The following is a 19,225-nucleotide window of genomic DNA, read 5'->3' as shown; positions in this document are numbered from 1 at the left end:
CCAAAGATATTTATGAACTGTGCTGTCCTCTGCAAAGGCAACAGAGTGTCTGCCCCCAAAGAGCACTGGGGACCAATTTACACCAGCAATGTATGAGTATACCTTTCCCCCCACATCCTCACCAACACTTATTGTTGTGTATTCTTGATATCTGCCATACTGACTGGAGTGAGATGAAATCTTAGAGCAGTTTTGATTTGCATTTCTCTAGTTACTAGAGATATTGAACATTTTTTTTCATATATTTGTTGATTTATTGTATATCTTCTTCTGAGAAGTGTCTATTCAGCTCCTGAGCCCATTTATTGATTAGGTTGTGTTTTTTTTGTGTGTGTTAAGTTTTTTGAGTTTCTTTATATATCCTGGAGATTAGTGCTCTATCTGACGTGCATGTGGCAAAAATTTGCTCCCAAAATGTAGGCTCTCTCTTCACCTCATTGTTTTTTTTCTTTTGCTGAGAGGAAGCTTTTTAGTTTGAATCTATCCTATTTATTGATTCTTGATTTGAAAGCAGTATGGAGATTTCTTAGAAAACTTGGAATGGAACCACTGTTTGACCCAGCTATCTACTCCTCGGTCTATACCTAAAGGACTTAAAATCAGCATATTGTAGTACAGAGTCACCTCAATGTTTATAGCAGCACAATTCACAATAGCTAAACTGTGGAACCAATCTAGATGTCCTTCAATAGATGAATGGATAAAGATATATATATATATATATACACACACACACACACACACACACACACAAATACACACACACACACACAATGGAATATTACTTAGCATTAAAAGAGAATAAAATCATGGCATTTGAAAGTAAATGGATTGAATTGGAGAAGATCATGCTAAGTGAAAGAAGCCAATCCCCCAAAACCAAAGGCCAAATGTTTTCTCTGATAAGTGGATGCTCACCTATAATGGGGGGGGCAGAATGCGGAGAATGGAGGAACTCTTATTGGGCCAAGGGGAGAGAGAGAAGGGGAGGGGACAAGCGGGTAGGAAAGATGGTAGAATGAGACAAACATCATCATCCTAGGTACATGTATGACTGCACATGTGGTGTGACTCTATATCATGTACAACCAGAGAAATGAAAAGTTGTGCTCCATTTGTGTACAATAAATCGAAAAGCTTTCTACTGTCATGTATTACTGATTAGAACTAATAAAAATAAAATTTTTAAAAAAGAGCAATGAGGGAAAATAACAAAAGAAGTGTGTTGTTGCTAAACCAAATGTGATGATACTTGATGGGGACAAGGACTGAGCTTGTACCAAACTCAGTGGTGGTGAGAAACTTAGGGTGCTGGTGGCAGCTGCATCACTGAGGAATGTGTGCTCAGTATGTGCTGCTGTTTTCCTAGTTTCTAAGATGCATTTGGCTTCATTGGGGAAAAAAATTAATGTGGTCAGAACATATGTGGAAAGTTGTTTTTTAAGCCAGTGATATATTGCCTATAATAAAACACATCTTGAGTAAAGGAAAATAAACAATAAGTAAAAACTGAACAAATGATTTCTGCTTAGCCTTAAGTTATAGCATATAAGGGTTTTCATAGAAGTGTGTTTGGGTCCTTCTGGTACAAAATGAAATGTCATGGACCATATACTGTCCCTCTAAATAAATCTGCAGCTGAGTTTATTATTATTTTTTAGTTCTCTGCCTACCACTCTCCCTTAGTATCTTACAGAAAACCTTACTGAGAAATGCTGGAGAGGATGTGGAGAAAAAGGAACACTTTGACACTGTCGGTGGGACTATGAATTAGTACAACGCTATGGAAATCATATGGAGGCTTCTCGAAAGACTAAGCATGGAATCTTATCACCCACCTACACTACTTCCTGGTATTTACCTTGAAGAATTAAAGGCATCTTACTGTAGTGATACATGCATACTTACATTTATAGCAGCACAATTCACAAAGTCAAAGTCATTTTGACAGAATAGCTAAACTATGGAACCACCCTAGGTATCCGTTGTTGGAAGAATGGATAAAGAAAATGGATAAAGAAAATAAATAAAGATAAAGAATGGATAAAGAAAAAAATCCATATACACAATGGAGTTTTATTCAGCCATAAAGAAAAAAAATGTCATTTACAGAAAAATGGATAGAACTAGAGACCAATATGTTAAGTGAAATAAGTCAAACTCAGAAGGTTAAGGGTCCTGTTTTCTGTCTTATGTGGAAGCTAGAGAGGAAAAAGGTAAACAAGGGTCAGGGTAGATTTCCTAAAAACCAGAGGAAGATCAGTAGAGGAAAGCGTCCAAAGAGTAGAGGTGGGGAAGAAGGGGAGAGGTGTTGGGGAGTGATATTGGCCAAATTATATTGTTATCTTGTGTGCATTTATGAATATGTAACCACAAATCCCATCAGTAGGTACAACTACAATGCACCATTAAAAATGTGGAAAAAGTAAATAAAAATAAAAAGGAAACCTTATGAAAGAAGACAATCATTTCTCCAGAGATATGAAATGTTGTTTATCCATCCACTCCCCTACATAATCAGTTTCCCTTATCATTTTTGAATTGCCTACAGCAAAATAGCAAACGTGCAATTGCCATGAGCAAAAGGATGATCTAAAATAGATGTACCAAGAGAAATTTTAGGAAATGATAACAGCATCATGTTTTGGGGGGAGGAGTACTTAAAAAGCCCAGGAATGAAATAAGCTTAATGCCTATCTTGCTGAGAAGCTTGAAAAAGTTCCTCTGACTTCTGTCAAATACTTTCTGTGTTCCACAGGAGGAGAAGCAGAGCTGGAACTAGGTGAAGCTAGTGTGGCAGTCACCTTGGTTATGAAAGTTATGGTTCACCAAAAACATTTGGTAGTTATTAAAATAATATTTTAATTCAATGTATGAAAATAAATATCAATGCAGAAAATTACCAATAGTTTAAAGAAAGACAGGATTGATCTTATCAATTTTCCTTTTGCCTTGGATTCCAGTGTGTCCCAGTTTGGCAATGTCAAGAAAACTTGGACAAACTGTAGGAACCTCAGGAATGGGTATGTGTCCAAGGATCTCTTAGAGAAACAGTCTCAGTTGGTTGTGAGGTTTAAGCTCAAAGTCATTCAACAAAAACTAGTTTCATCTCCATATCTCCATGTGCATTATTTATCTACTGGACCAGTGATAGCAGAATGAAATTGTCCATTTTGATTGAATTTACAGAACCCCTTAAAACAGAGATCATGATAAACCCCAGGGACTGAAAGAACGTACTCCATATACCATGAGCCTGTCAGACAGTATAACCTCAGCACATCAGACCTGATTAAAGATGACTTGAAATTTACATTTTTAAGAAAGAATTTTCAGTTTTTAATCTTTGGGTACTATAGTGCTACTGAGCAAAAGAGACCAAAGAAAAGATTTTCCTTAAGTTACAAGCCTTAATTTAAGGCCAATTTGACATTAATTATGAGGTATTTGTTGCTTATCTGTTGCTTATTTTTGCAAATGAGGTTTATGACATGAGACAGAGATTCTGTTTCAAATTTTATTGAATGAATAGGAATTGAGTAAGTGTGTGAGCTGAACTGATGTTATTTTTAAATAAGTTGTTTATGTTTACTCAAAAACAGCATCATAAAAATTCAGAGGTTAATTCTGAGTATGATGATATTGACATCTAATCCTAAATGAGATTTTTTGAGTTTTCTATTTGGAGAAAAATGTAGTGTATTTAAAAATGTGAATTTTTCCATGAAAAATTTTCCCATAAAAATAGTGTGGTGTTCAGTCATTTTTAACTAAAACATCAGAGTATACTTCATAGTAACTGCATAATTTCCTTGATTGTGGATTCTTCTTCTAAATAGAAAAGATGACAGAAGCTTAAACACTTGTTCCTGGCTGTTGACCTGTTGGATTATATTTGTCTAGTAATTAAAGCTTTTAGAAGTTACTATTTAAAATGTTTTTCTCCTTAACATAAATATATCTCCATATTTTGAAAATAGAAAATTTCCAAAAAAGGCTTATCCAATGAAACACTGAATATTTTCATTTTGACTTTGATCTAAAAAAATTTTTTAGTGGATATTATGTAAACTAGACTGCAGCTCTTAAAATTGCAGAACAAGTCAACAGACTGGTAGAAATGCCTTCAGTGGAGAGGGTTCTTCTGTTTTCAAAATTACTAGTGTTTATGAAGAAAAGTTTGCCTTCCTGCCCAGAGAAAATAATAACTTAAGGAGGGTAAAAAAAATGCCACCTTATAATTTTTCTATATTGTTTCTTATTAATGAATTTAAAAAATTGCATTAACGTGGACAACATGCATTTCTTAATTATAGCTCTGTAGGAACAGAATGTAAGGGACATCTCATGATGTTCACATATGGATTATCACTAATCATCTCTAAAGCAGATCAGTATGTTAATCTCCCTCCCTCTTCCATTCTCATTTGTTCCTCTTTTCTTTGCTTCTCTCTGTTTTCAATGGCAGGAATCATCCGTTTTGAGACTCTTAATTAAGACACTGTCAGTTTCCCACACAGCATCAGTATTTGATTGCTACTGTATGTTTTACCTTGTTTACTTTTGAAAGTCTCTTAAGATCAGATTCATGACTGTATTACATCTAATTTAGTTCACTGACCTTAAATTAATGTTTCATTTGCTCACATCTTTGATCAAAAACATAATTGCTCTTGCCAATAAGCCAGCACATCACCATTTACCCCAAGATCATAGGTGGGTTTTCTTGGTTCTGGTTACACATGGCCCTTTTAAAATTACTTGTAAACTTTTTGCTTTCTCCTTGCTATTTAGTTGCTCATTCTTTCCTTCTGAGGATTAATTTGAAAAAGTTACTGTTGATTTTCAAATTTCTCTTGTTTCAGATTAAACCGAGGTTGACTGTTCTCCCAGCTTTTTGTGTTAGAAGGAATTTCCTCTCTGGTATGTACTTGCTGTTGAGAAGGGTTGGTGAAATCTGTCCTGGGAAGGAATATGGGACTAATTGAAAAAAACTAGTGTTATGGTCAGCTTTTTACTCTCTGAATCAATGATACTAATCAAGGATATGATATTGTTTATCCAACAGGACCTCATTGAACAATGTGGAAGTTGGGGGAGGTGACTTTTAATTTACTTGGGGATTATTTGGTCACTTCCAACATCCCATACTTATAGGTTTCTTTTCTTTTCCAGAAGGTAAAGGATGGCCATATGTATATTGTGGCTGTTACCTCAGTGTTGTCTTTCTTAAGCAGTTAGATAAATACATACCATTAGCTTACACTCTTTATTTAATCCTTTAGTTTTAACATATACTAATAAGTGCTCTGGAGTTCACTGGGGACAAGACTGCTAAAACACTAAGACTCTGTATTTATCTCTGTAAATGTGACTAATTCAAGCCTTCAAATAAGAATGCATTTCTAAGGATCTGGCAAAAACAAGAAAAAGTCAAAAGAACAGAAAGAAACAAAAGAACACCACCAAGCCAGTCAGAAGAGACAGGAGTGTCCATCAGCACCCTTCTTTAAGAAGGGTGCACAGGGGCCTGAAGCATGCACCAAATAAAGTAGTGACCATTCCTACCTTGCAGCCTTCACACGTGATGACTCCGTAGTGGATCCCGGAGGATTTATCGCCACAAATTTTGCATGGTATCACTTCAATTTGTGCTGAAAGGGGAAAACAGTTTGAGTTTACACAGTTTCTTTCTTCAGTCTTCTTATCTCTTTCTCCTCCTATCCCAGCCATAATGTTTGTGTTTGAGGATCCCAGGGTGGGAGTGGTAGCGTGCAGGTCACCCACTGCCAATTTGAAAGTCTTCAGAGACTTTCTCTATGTGTTAGGGCATCTGTTTGTCACTGATTGCTTTTCTTATTTTATTTTTTTAATTTATATATATCAATGGAATGCATGATAACTCTTATTACATATATAGAGCTCAAGTTTGCATATCTCTGGTTGTATACATATAGTATACTCACACCAATTTGTGTCCTCATACATGTACTCTGGATAACTAAAGAACCTAAATAAATAAATAACCAGAGATCAGAAGTTTTCTAAAGTCTTGTTTTCACTGTTGTCTCCTTTTAAAACTTGAGCTTAAAATAGAGTAAAACAAAAATCTCTTGAACCCATGACTTTAGACTTCTTATTTTCCTCTTGAAACTGAGAGCAGCTTTCACATGGCTCTATCTCAATAATATTTTAAATAGGTAAAGAAAGTAAAACTAGGGTGGGGATGTGTGGCTTTATCCATTATGTGGCTGGATGTTCACTCTGGAAAATACCAATAAGAAATCAGATCAGGGCTGGGGATGTGGCTCAAGCAGTAGTGCGCTTGCCTGGCATGCGTGCGGCCAGAGTTCGATCCTCAGCACCACATACAGACAAAGATGTTGTGTCCGCCAAATACTAAAAAATAAACAATAAAAAAAAGTCTCTCTCTCCCTAAAAAAAAAAAAAAAAAAAGAAATCAGATCATTAAGTGATCATGTTCTATCTATCCACTAGGATACTGAAGGCTGATGACACAGGAAAAAATAAAGTAACAATTGTAGTAATGCAATTAGTGAAACAATGTGAATACGTGGAGAAATCAGAAAATGTCAATTACTTGATGTTAAGAATGAATTTAATAGGAATTGAAATAGTTTTATTGGAAATTATGTGGAATTTGGTCAGGCTAAAGGGAAAGGCAAAGAGCATTCAATAAAAAAGATTGAAGGTCTGGGGTGATTGTGACTCAAAAATCATAGCATTTGGCTATAATGGAAATGTGGGAAATGTGGTTGCATTGAGGGGTGATGCCAGATTTTGGAGTTCCTGGGGTTGGGTAGAGTTTTTACCTGATCCCACTTGCCATAAGGAACAAAGAAGGGAACTAGATGGATAAATAATGAAAGTGGTAATTTAAGCACTCAGAAAGGTGAATGTGGAAGGCTAACCAGAAAAAATAAAGGTCATTCCTAAAGTGGGTGTGGAGCTGAAGCATAGGTCACATCAGTGGCAGAACAAATGGAGAGGAAGAAGCAAGAACAAAGATGGTTTAAGGGCAGATGTCAGATTATATGATGACAGAAAGGACATAAATTGATGAAGAATCACAGCTTCCAGCTTCCTGGGTTTGACAAAAATGGGGTGTTTGTGGGATTTGATGGAGCGTGGGATTTCCATTTTGCATGTGTGCAATATGGTGTGATGTTTTGCAGGCAAGTCTGTGAGAGTGTATGTGTATATGGACATGTACACATACATACACACATATATGTATATATATATATATACATATATGTGTGTATGTATGTGTGTGTATATATGCATATATATACATACACAAAACATCTCTTAGAAAAATGATCTTAAGTCATCTTTATAGAGATTATCTAGAATATAGTAGTCTCTGATAGTATTCTAAGAGTTGTTACAATTACGCACACTAAGAAGTTCTTCTATTTCCTATCCCAATTTAAAATAATTATGTAAAATATACTTCAAAATTCTTTGTACATAAATCTGCCGCTTGGATACATTCTATAGTTCTTCATTCTTAAATACACAAAACAAATAGATGCAAGACATAACCCTCTTTTTTATTGTTTTACTTTAAAAAATACTTAGCTTTAGAGTAGCACATTAAGATTTTCAAAATTGAATATATTACATAAACTTTAAATCATTTTAGAAAGCAAAAAAAATTCAATGCTATAAGAAAAAATTGAGGATCCAGGTTGTCAATGATATTTTGCAGCTGAGGTGAGAAGTGATAACCCAAAATTAGGCACATTTCCTAATGCTTTGATTAGTAACCTATTCTATGCCTTTTACAAACCAAAGTAAGAACACAATTTTGAATTCTTATATTAGTGCAGAGCAACAGATTAAAAAGCTAATGATAAAAACATCAGAGGAGGCAATTTCCTAAAATACTTTATTTAGGCTCAGTATTTCTGTTTGCTCCTGCTTCTTTTAGTTTTCCTTCAAGATTTTGTGATGGGGGAAAGATAGGAGATTTGATATCATTCTGTTCTGTTCTCCAGAATTTCAGTCCTTAATCTATTAATGATTGAGGTCATTGCCAAGATAAAATCTATGATCTTATGTTTTCTGGTTTATAAATATAAACCTTAACTACTACTTCATAGATTTTTGAGGATTGAATGAATATTTTATGTGGAAGTGCCTTATAAATAGTAAAGAGCTATAAAACAACTTAATCATCATCATCATCTTCACCATCATTATCATCAACTGGTTTTTCCAATGCTACCGGACAAGAAATAGAACAAGCCCCATTGTTATTTCTTTATTAAAGATCTTGTCATTTTAAAGTAATCTAATGAATGATGCTATAAGTTATTTGTATTATGGATTTCTTAAAATGATAGCCTTTTAAACAGTGGATTATTTATAATGATTACAAAATTGACTTTAAAAAAATCCCAGGTATCCATTGTACAGTTTTTAGCTTATATGATATTAAGTTATAGACTCACTTTGCATAGATTACTCCCCAGGGAGTAGCATACACGTGGGGAGAATCTGCTTCAATAAGTTCTTAATTATAAAATGATCTAACTTTAAAGGAAATGAAAATAGAGGTAATTTGCCCCCTGGGGTGTGAGAAGATGTTTTTGAAAGGCACAAAGGTTATCTTATACAATTTCGGAAATACAAATGAGATAAGGAACATTCAGTGGAGCATCTGCATATTTATACATATTTATAATCCTGGCTCAACATGTAATCCTGAAGAGCTATAAACACTTTAACAGCATTTTTAAAGAGAAAGAAGTCACATAAAAGCGTATATATGTTGCTGGTGTGGGAAAGGGATATCGGGTAGAAAATCTTATGACTGTTTTTATTCATTATGGCAGAATAAATCATCTGAGGTTTATTAGAGGTAAGTACAAATTTAAATCATTTAAAGTCACAGTCCTTATCCTGTTCTCCCATTAAAAAAAATTAAGATGCTTCTGGTCACACCTTTATGGTTCATACTATATGTTTTATAAAGCAGATTTATAAGACAGTGTATTTCAGACACTAATTGGGACAACAGATCCCAATATTGCTCCAACATCTGCCCTTTCTAAATGTCTTGCCATGCAGTCACTTAGAATTATCTTGCAGTGTATATAGCCCTGGTAAGATGTTACATATCCTGGCTCTGGCTCCGAACTGAACATCCTGGGAAGATCTGATGGCTTGGACCTCCAGCTGTGAGAAGGAGGGTGATGAAGGGAACTGAGGAAGGAGTTTGTCCTTTGTATTTTTCTTTACTCATGGATTTATTCTACAATAGTATTCCTGGAGATCAAAACTTGGCAGAGCTGAAATACCCTGAGAGGCGGTTTAAATTTGATCATTTTTTCCATTTCTTAACAGATTTCTCTTTCTTATAGTTTTCCATTGATAATCCTTTGTGTAGGCAATAGTTAAAAACTTTCAACTAAATGTTTTTGTTTCTGAAAGCAATTACATGTAGGTTTTTTGTTTTTGAAATAATATTTTTGCAGCATTGGTGTCATAAAATATTTGAAATAAATTGATGCTGTATATACTATTAAAATAATTTATAAAGTACAGTAAATTCCCATGATTTGGTAGGCATAGCCTATTCAATAATATTGAAATAAAATTTTCTCCCTCTTTGGAGATGCCAATTCTTTCCCCCGAGTATTCTTTGCTTAGAGTCTCTGGTCACAACTTCACATGAAGTCACCAAGTCTCAATTCTTTCTGTTTATCAAAAGGGTTAGTTCTGCTTCCTTCAAACCTCCACTGGTGATGGCATGTGTTAAGGTTAGATAAAGTAATCCAGGCTAATGAGTTAACTAGAAAATGCAACACTTTGATGCAGTAAATACTTGAACTCGTTAAATTATTCACTGGGGATGGCAGTGACATTGACCTTTCAGGTACTTTCTGGTTGAAAGAAACATTTTACTGCACGTGCTCTTGTGGCTTTCCATGCTTACCATTCCAACTTTTACAAATTAACCCACCCATCTTTATATTCTGGCCTTCTCAGTTGGGACAGGGATAAGGTCATATTTCTTTTTTTGTTCCCAATGTTGTCTAGAGGAGACTTTTTAAATTCCTTTCTTTCTAAAATTCTTTTTTTTTTCCCTTTAGTGCAAACAAGAGATTTGACATCCTTTTATAAAAGAGGCTTTAAGTAATACTGATTTTCCACATTTGGGGTGAAAAGAAGAAATCAGAGTCTTGAGATTTGGGAGGAGTATATATTTTGGAAAAAGCCTGCAAGTGATTCTGATATGATAGGGTTCCCATTGAGAATTAAAATGAATAAAGTTATTAGCTAGTAATTTTCTCTACAAGTAAACCACCTGTAAAGGTGAGAAAACCTGGAGGGACAGGCCAGATCTGAGAAAACTCAGAAATGGTGAGTAACTTGGATTCCTGCTTTTGGTTTGGGGCTTTACTCACGCCATCTTTTGTTTTCTGCTTTTTGTTTATTACTTATTTTTGCCTAAGGGAAATAGAAAGCACCTACCAGCCTATGAGTCCTCCACCAGACACTGTGTTTCTGGATACTATGCAAGATATGTTCCTGGACATTGGGTTTGCCTGTTTCTGTTTCCTATAATTTTGTAGTTATGCTAAAAGTGGACAGAGCAATTAAATCTCTTAATGTCTGAGTGAAGCAAAACTTAAACACATATAAAAATTTCCAATAAAGATGACTATTTTGGTTAAAAATCCTTTTGCAGATGGTCTCAGTAGCCCAAGATGTAGCTCAACTACCATCTGTGACAAATCCAAGTTAAAAATCTCTGTTTATACTCTTTCTCTTTTTCACTGGCAGACTGATAGGTACCTACCTTTGTAGGTACAAAATTTTCTGATGTCACTTAACAAAAGCCCAAGGACTGTGTTGAAACAGGTATTCCAGGATGCAGTAGAACTGTGATTGTGATTCATCCAACAAAAGCCAGCAGGATGGGATGGGATGGGATGGAAGTGTGGAGAACTTAGTCCCCCAGGGGACAAAAGGAAGAGTCCTGAGCTTTGAGTACTGTATCATGCTTGATGGTGATTCTAAAAGATTCCCGACATTGGGTCAAGATGCTGTCCTTGTCCTTGTTTATCTCATCAGAATAGAATGCATCTTAATGCCATCTTCTTGCCTAAATGCCCAATACAGTATATAAAATTTGGCGTATTTTTTTTTGGTACTATGAATTGAAAATGGTTACAGTTATCCAAGGTCAACCATAGTCTGAAAACAATAAATAGAAATTTTATCTCTGAGCTACCTCCCCCGCCATTTTTTTTTTTTTTTTTTATTTCTTGAGATAGGATCTTATTGAATTGCCAATGCTGGCCTCGAACTTACAATCCTCCTGCCTCAGTTTCCTGAATTACTGGGATTCCAGGCATGTGCCATCATCCCAGCAGTGCTCTTTGATTTCTACTATAACACTCTGACATCTATCGACATCTGTGTTCTCCATATCGTCTCAAACATTTCTCTGTAATATACTGGGTGTTGTATTCTGTTTCATTCAGTTGATAAATAGCTTCTAAATGACCTAGCAATGCATTTAGCTTTATGTTATTATAATTCCCTGCACTGTATGTTAATGGAAGCCAGATTAAAAAATATTACTACCATGTGATAAGGGAAATATTGATTTTTTGCAAAGGCATAATTTGTAGGGTGATCACAATGGGGACTGATTTATATTTTACATATGAGCATTTATCCTAAAGAATTGCCTGCCTACTCCTACTCTGTAGAGGACTGAAACAATAGAAAATGAGACCAATAAATAGTAATGGCAGCAATTAGTATAGTCATTAAAAGTCGTTATAATAGCACCCCTATCTACAGTTCTGCTTTTCATGGTTACAGTTATCCAAGGTCAACCATGATCTGAAAACACTAAATAGAAAATCTCAGAAATAAATAATTCAGAAATTTTAAATCCCATGACACTGTATAGCACAATAAAATATGGCACTGTTCCACTTCATTTTGCCCAGAATATGAATGATAGCTTTGTCCAGTGTATATACTACCTGCCTGTTAGTCATTTAGATGCCATCTCAGTTATCAGATCTATCTGTCATAATTTCAGTATATTGCTATAATTGTTTTATTTTACTACTAGTTGTTGTTAAGCTCTTACTGTGCTTCATTTATAAATTAAACTTTATTACAAGTATTTATAGGGAAAACAATATATATATTATAGAGAGAGTTTGGTATTATCTATGGTTTCACATATCCATTAAGGGTCTGGGACTATATCTCCCATGCATAAGGGGGCATGACTCTATTGATAATAAGAAGCTAAATTTTCCCTTCATCATCAAGTTATATCACATCTATATGTTGTAGTGATTAATTTATGAATTGATTCCCATTAAACACATTTTCTGTCAATGTTTTAATCATAATGAGATAATATGTGTGTAAGACTTGACAACATTCTGGTTGAGAGCAGTTAATGTCTTCAATGACCATTTAAGTGTGGTCCATAGACCAGGGGTTTTGGTTTTGACCAGGGGCATATTAAAAATGCAGACTGTCAACGCTCATCTAAGATCAATTGAAGCAGAATTTGTTTTCTAACAAGCTCCCCTGGGCAGTTTTAAAGTATGAAAAGCACTGTTCAATGATGTTCAGGTGATCACAGTTGTGACTATTCTGAGAACTGACGGACTTTTTTAATTTCCCTGACATTAAGATAAAAAACTTCCCAGGATTCTGGGAAGCAGTTTCTGCTATTGCCTTTTAGGCACTTTCTTTTGTTCATAAGAACAGTAGGATAATTGGAGAGTTAGGAGGGGGAAAAAAACCCTCTTCAAAACTCTGGTGACTAACTGACAAGGCAGAAGAAAGAGAAGCCAGCATATTCTAGAAACATCTTGTATTACTGTACTTAACACTCCAATCTATGGGGTTCTTTACAGATGAATCCATTGTCAGCTACCCAGGGTGATTCTGGAAATGCAACACTTGAAAAGCTACCCCATCTCATTGAGGCATATTAACTAACGGAATTTAGCAGTCATGATAGATATTCAAGGCATTCCTGTCCTAAAGCTGTTCTGAGGCTTGCCAATTCAAAGCGTGGCCCCTGACCACCAGCACCTATATGACCTGTGTGCTTGATAAGCCTGAAGACACTTGGGTCCGTCTTTGTTCCTAACTAATCAGAATCTGTAACCTAAAAACTAGAGTGTGATTCAAATCTCAGTAAAGTCTTGAAGTTCTCTTACAGAGAAAGGCAAGAACTTTTACAATGTATGCCTCAGGATGTCTTCTCTATCCCTGTGTGTGAGAACTCAAACTCCATTAAAAAACAAAAACAAAAGTAAATAAAATCCTCACATGTACTTTACTTGATATTTGATTTTTCCATCTATAAAAGAAAGATACAGCAATTATTTTGCTTCAGTAAAACTTGTCTCTCTATAGCTCTTTATTTTGTTCTGACCCCCCTTTCCTGGTCTCCGTTTAGTTGAAACCTTCAACAAGAGGTTTATATGTATGAGTTACCACCTTCACAGAAGGAAGGCTGCAATGGTGGGACTCACAAATCAGGACCAACAGATGACACAAGATGAGCATGCAGAGTTCATTCTCTGCAGAGTCATTTAAAAAAGCAAGTCCACTTCTGTTCAGAAAATGAAAAAAATTACAGCTTTTCTATGTTAAAAATCAAATTGCACAAAAAGTATGAAGAGAAGTCATGGTATTGAAGAAAATATTATAAAACATGTATCTGATAAAGGAGGTGTTTGCAAAATACACAAATAATTCCTAAGTTGAAAAAAGGGCAAAATATCTAAACAGATACTTCATAAAAGAAGATATATGAATTATAAAGAAGCATATTAAGAGATGATCAACATCATACAGGATTTCAAATTAAAGCAATGAGATGCCACTCCACACCAGTCAGGACGACTATAATCTGAAAAACTGACATTTTTTTTTTATGCTGGAGAGCACGCAGAGCAAGAGAAATACTTGTTGGTGGCTAGTGGGAGTGGAAAGTGACATACCCACCTTGGAAGGCATTTTGACAGTCCTTACAAAATGAAGCTTAGCCTCACCAGCAATTTTGCTCCTCTGTATTTACCAGATGAATTAAAATCTTGTGTCTGCATGGAAACCTGCATGAGGATGTTTATAATTTTATTCATAATCACCCCAAACTGGAACTAACCAAGATGTCCTTCAGTAGGTGATTGGACAAACCAACTGAGGTATAGCTATGCAGTGCAATACTAGGAATACTGTTTGGCAATACAAAAAAAGAGCTAGTACCCCATGGAAAGACTTGGAGGAAACTTAAGTGTGTATTGCTAAGTGAAAGAAGCCAATATGTTTCCAACTACACATGCTTTGAAAAAAGCAAAAGTATGGAGACAATACAATAATAATAATAATAGATGTCATGGGTTTGTGCTAGGAGAGGAGAATTAATAAGTAAAGCACAGGAAATTCTTGAGGTTATGAAACTATACTGAATAATACTGTAATGACAGACATATGTCACGAAATATTCACCAAAACTATAGGAAATGTAAACTGTGGTTTATATGCAAAATATTAATAATAGAGATTATATGTGGGGGACTAGTGGGTATATAACTATGTAATGTGTGTTCAATCATTTTTTAAATATAAAATTGTATTAAAAGTGTTTATTAGCTCTTCAGAATACGAATTACACTGATGTGCTTCTTTAACTGGAGGGAGTAGGTTTATCTGAGACTCTCTAGCAAAGACAAAAATACTTTAAAGACAAGTCAGCAAGCATCTGTTTACCTTAGACCATAGATAAATACAAAATCAAGTTTCTAGCTTCAAAATTAATATGATTGAATAGCTGCAAATATACCTAAATAATCTGAATACAGAACAGACAGATAACATCTGAAAGAATCTGCAAGAGGAAAATGATAACTTCAATTGTGGGCAACTCAGGTTTGATGCTGTGAGGCTTTTGAGCCAGGTCTTGGAAAGCCAGTAAGCAGGCTATAAGTAGGGAAAAGGTAAATTTAAAGTTGGTGGCTAAAGAGTGAAAGAGGAAAATCCAAATACAAGAGTGAATTTCCAGATGAGGTATCTGAACTTATTTTGAGGATCTCATTAATGGAGTTAAACACAAGTAAATTGTAGGAGGATGCATCTAGAATTATTACACAACCGCCAACTTTATCCAGTAACTTATCATATGTCAAGCTGACTCAGATGAAATTGCCTTCTTTTTGTGCAAAACTTGTAGACATTTGCGATCATATGATTCAATCTTGTAGTATTCACTATGTTCTAATATGTAGTTCCTATACTGCAGGGTTTTCAAGAACATTTGAAAAGATAAAAGGTATAGGAACACTTATGATGAGTATAAAAATAAAGCCATTAAATCGTACATTTGGAGTCAGACAATTCAAAGGTTGGACCATTAAAGTGAGAGAGGCAGAGAGAGAGAGAGAGAGAGAGAGAGAGAGAGAGAGAGAGAACACAAGAACACAGTGCTATCTCTCACTTTCCTGTTTGATAGAAGCTTTAATGACCATTCCTAAGTTCCCAGCACTTGATCGGGAGTTTGAAAATAAGGAAAGCATGTCTATTTTTGGTGGGTGTCAAAGAAAGAATAAATCTCTTAAAGTACATTTAAAAAAGAGAGAGACAAGCCAGGACTGCAAAGAAAAAGAGGAGAATATATTCTAAAATATAGTTATTAGAATCCAATTTCAATGCCTTTGATCTTAAAAATCAAATCCTGGTAACATAAATTGACATAATGTCTTCTTATAAGGTATCTGGGTAAATTATTGCTCCACATTAAAAAAATGTCCACATAAGATCAGAATGTTAGTAGCATGCTTACATTTCTTTTCCTAATCCAGTGATAATTTATTTAACTGGCTCATAACATCTTATGATTGTCTGGGTGGCCGAAAGATAAGCAGTAGTATTATTTGTCACTTTTTCATGTTTACACTCATATTCACTTTTTTAAAGGTGCCCTTAGCCATATGTGCAGTAAGTAATATATAAACAAACTACACATATTTACAAACTAGATATTTACATATGCATGGGCGTGTATATGTGAAAGAGAAATACACACGCACACAGAGAGAAAGAAAATAACACCAATGATGTCAATAAGAACTCAGATTTTAGGAACTCATTTTATGTTTATCTGTGAGAGCTGCAATTGTTTTTAACATAGATAATGCTACAAAGGCCAAATATATTGCAAACTTCTTCAGAGAGAATACATTACTATATCATTTATGTCTAGTAAACTTGCTATTCAGTCTCCATTGCTTCAGCATTGAATCCTTAAATGAAAAGAAATAATAGAATTGAAGAGACAATTTGGATTCCTAATTTCATCTCTAGAGACTAGACAATTTCAGCGGTCAGAGAAAGATGTTTGGTTTTAGTCCATCTTTACATGTATGGTCTTATTAAAAAAGTAGACATATAGAATTTAAAGGAAAGTATTCTCGTCTGCATGCAGCACCAGAAATTATTTCAGGGGTAAAATGACCATTCCAAATGTCACTTCAGAAGCTCTGTCTTATATTTTTCACCCTGTATTGAACTTCACAAAGGCCTGTTGTCAGTGTGGGACTGAGACAGAGGTTTAGTCACCGACACATATAGAATTAGTTCCAGCTCCCTCAGAGACTGAAGGGCCTGTTCTGCTGATACTGCACACTTTCTCTAAAGAGATTACTAGCATAATCCTAAATATTACAGGACCCAAGCTATCTTAGTTTTGAGCTCATCAGATCCAGCATGCTGCACATAATCCCTAACAGCTTTATTCGGTGTCGATGTAAGCTCATGACGTTGTTGAACATGATGACCACACCTTCTCACTGCTAGGGACAACATCACTCTGTGTAATTGACACAGAATTTGTACTAAGAATAATATGATGATTTTCAAATTCTATTTGAACAAATGTCCTCCTTTTAAACCATTTCTTTTTTTCCTTTAAGGAGAACATTCCTAACCATTGTTTAACAGTCTTAATATAATTATTATTTAAATGAAGGTGTTTATGGTCAACCCATTAATGTTTCCTATACATTTTTTTTTTTTTTTTTTTTTTACTGAAGGCCTTTTGATGCTACCAGGTGGATTGAACTGGTATACATGAGTTGTTTTTGTGTTTTTTCCTCTCACTTGTTTAGAGGTTTGAATTAATTATAAAATTACAGGGTTTTTTTTTTTTTTTAGAAAATATTAGAGGAAAAGATAGTGGTGAAAACTGGAAATTGCTCACCATAACACCATATATTCTGTGGTAACTTTTAAAAAGTTGCAACTTTAAGTTAGGATAACCCTTTAATTCCACTGATATTTTAGAGAAAAGAGAAAATATGTAGTTCTCTTTGTAAAGTGTAAAAAAGCATGCATTCTCATAGTTCATTTAAAAAATGATTTTTGTATGTCTGTATGTGCATATAAAATCCCTAAAATCAAACACTGTTTTATGTAACTTTATAATAGAACGTAACTACATGCTTGCTTTTTTAAAAATTCCAAATCAGGGAGAAAGAAACGTTTTTGTTCACCTGTGAGCCTCTGTTAATTGTGATTCAAACCCAAAGAGGATTAAATACATAGATGTTTAATACATTCGGTGTTATTAATTTCTGAACAACAATAGCGACAATATCCAGAGTAAATCTGTCCAGTAGTAAGGATAAATCATTGTTTAAAGACGCCGTTGATGTCAGAACTGCAATCTGTTAGCCATGGCTTATTTCAGCAATAAAATCTTTACGCACATACCTATATTTTGAAATACGTAATTACATAGAAATTTTTTTTTTTTTCTAAAAATATAAGCACTGGGAAGCTGTAAGCTGGAAAGATGTAATTCTGAGTTTATAGATTTAAAGGACTTTGTGCTTAATTAGTAACTTTTGGGGAACAAATGTAAGGTTTATATCATTCAAAAAATTGTATCATTTTATATTTTAATATTTCTAATTGTTGCTTATAACTATCCAGTATTAGCAAAAAAATCACAATAAATCATTTTACCCTGAAATATTTTTTAAAAACAAATGCTCAAACCTACCCATGTTATGAGATAATGGGTACTTAGTTGTAAAAAACGTAGGAGAGAATATTATAATTCATCTCTTTGTCAATAATCTTAGCACCAGTTTTTTTAAAAAATGGATTTCTTACATATAACAATATATATATATATATACACACATATATACTAATAAACTGCTATGTAAACTAAACTATTTTTAAAGTAGAAAAGTCAAATAATAATTATTACATTGTTAATGACTAAAATCAAAGCTATAAAATCATGATAAGGATATCCATAGTGTTAATCAAATGTTAGTATGACTGACAACTATTTGAATTTAATCTCTAAGGTATGCACGTGATAATTCAACTCAGGATATGACAATATTTATATATAAATACCTTTTCCAGTGTAGAATCAAGCCTGAATAACTGGCTTACTGTATGCATTCCCAGTCAGAAACAGTTGATTTGTCCCCATACCTTGCTATCAATTTATTTTGCTTAGAGCTTATGCTGTGCCTCTTTTCTCACGTCAGAAGAGAGACAGGAAAAAAAAAAAAAAAAAAAAAAAACATGCAAAACTCACCAGTGGCGTCAGCTTTAGTTTTGAGCTGGTTCTCACACATGTTGACGTTGCAATTAAAAGTCTAACTGAAAAATATTACACTTTTCACTTGAGATCTGATGACTGCCCCTATGTTATTCCACAACCAGATCCCAACAGACTGCATTAATGAGATTAAATGAAAGAGGAGTTAAAGGCATCACTGTTCCATTTCATTAAGTAAGGGCGAAAGGCTGCTTGGGCGAGGAAGGCAGAAGGGACAATATTGGTTTTCCTTTGTGATACTACTTATTTGCTAAAGAATGCAACGTTTGCTAAATTGCATTCAGCAGTTTAAAAACATCACACACCATCACAGCGTTGGATAGATACATATTATTTCTGCATTCAAACCTCCCTTTGTTTTCATCCTATTGAAAACAGATCCTATATGTGTATGCCAAGTAACAAGAGTCAATTCTCGAGCTGGGATTGTGGCTCAGTGGTAGAGTGCTTGCCTAACGTGTGTGAGGCACTGCATTTGATCCTTAGCACCACATCAAGATAAAAATAAATAGAAATAAATGCATTAAGAGAAAAAAGGAGTCAATTCTTGTAATTATA

General features: G+C 34.5%; 1 protein-coding gene across 1 annotated transcript in view; it reads right to left on the bottom strand.

Moving 5' to 3' along the window:
• Positions 1 to 19,225, bottom strand: part of Rorb (RAR related orphan receptor B) — a 176,372-nt gene that overhangs the window by 47,091 nt on the left and 110,056 nt on the right. The window contains exon 2 of the mRNA XM_076843494.1: positions 5,569 to 5,654. Within this exon, the coding sequence (XP_076699609.1) occupies positions 5,569 to 5,654 (86 nt within the window). The remainder of the gene's footprint in view (positions 1 to 5,568; positions 5,655 to 19,225) is intronic.

Source organism: Callospermophilus lateralis, chromosome 2 (assembly GCF_048772815.1).
Source record: "Callospermophilus lateralis isolate mCalLat2 chromosome 2, mCalLat2.hap1, whole genome shotgun sequence".
Taxonomy (NCBI): Eukaryota; Metazoa; Chordata; class Mammalia; order Rodentia; family Sciuridae; genus Callospermophilus; species Callospermophilus lateralis.
This window is presented reverse-complemented; position numbering and strand designations above follow the sequence as displayed.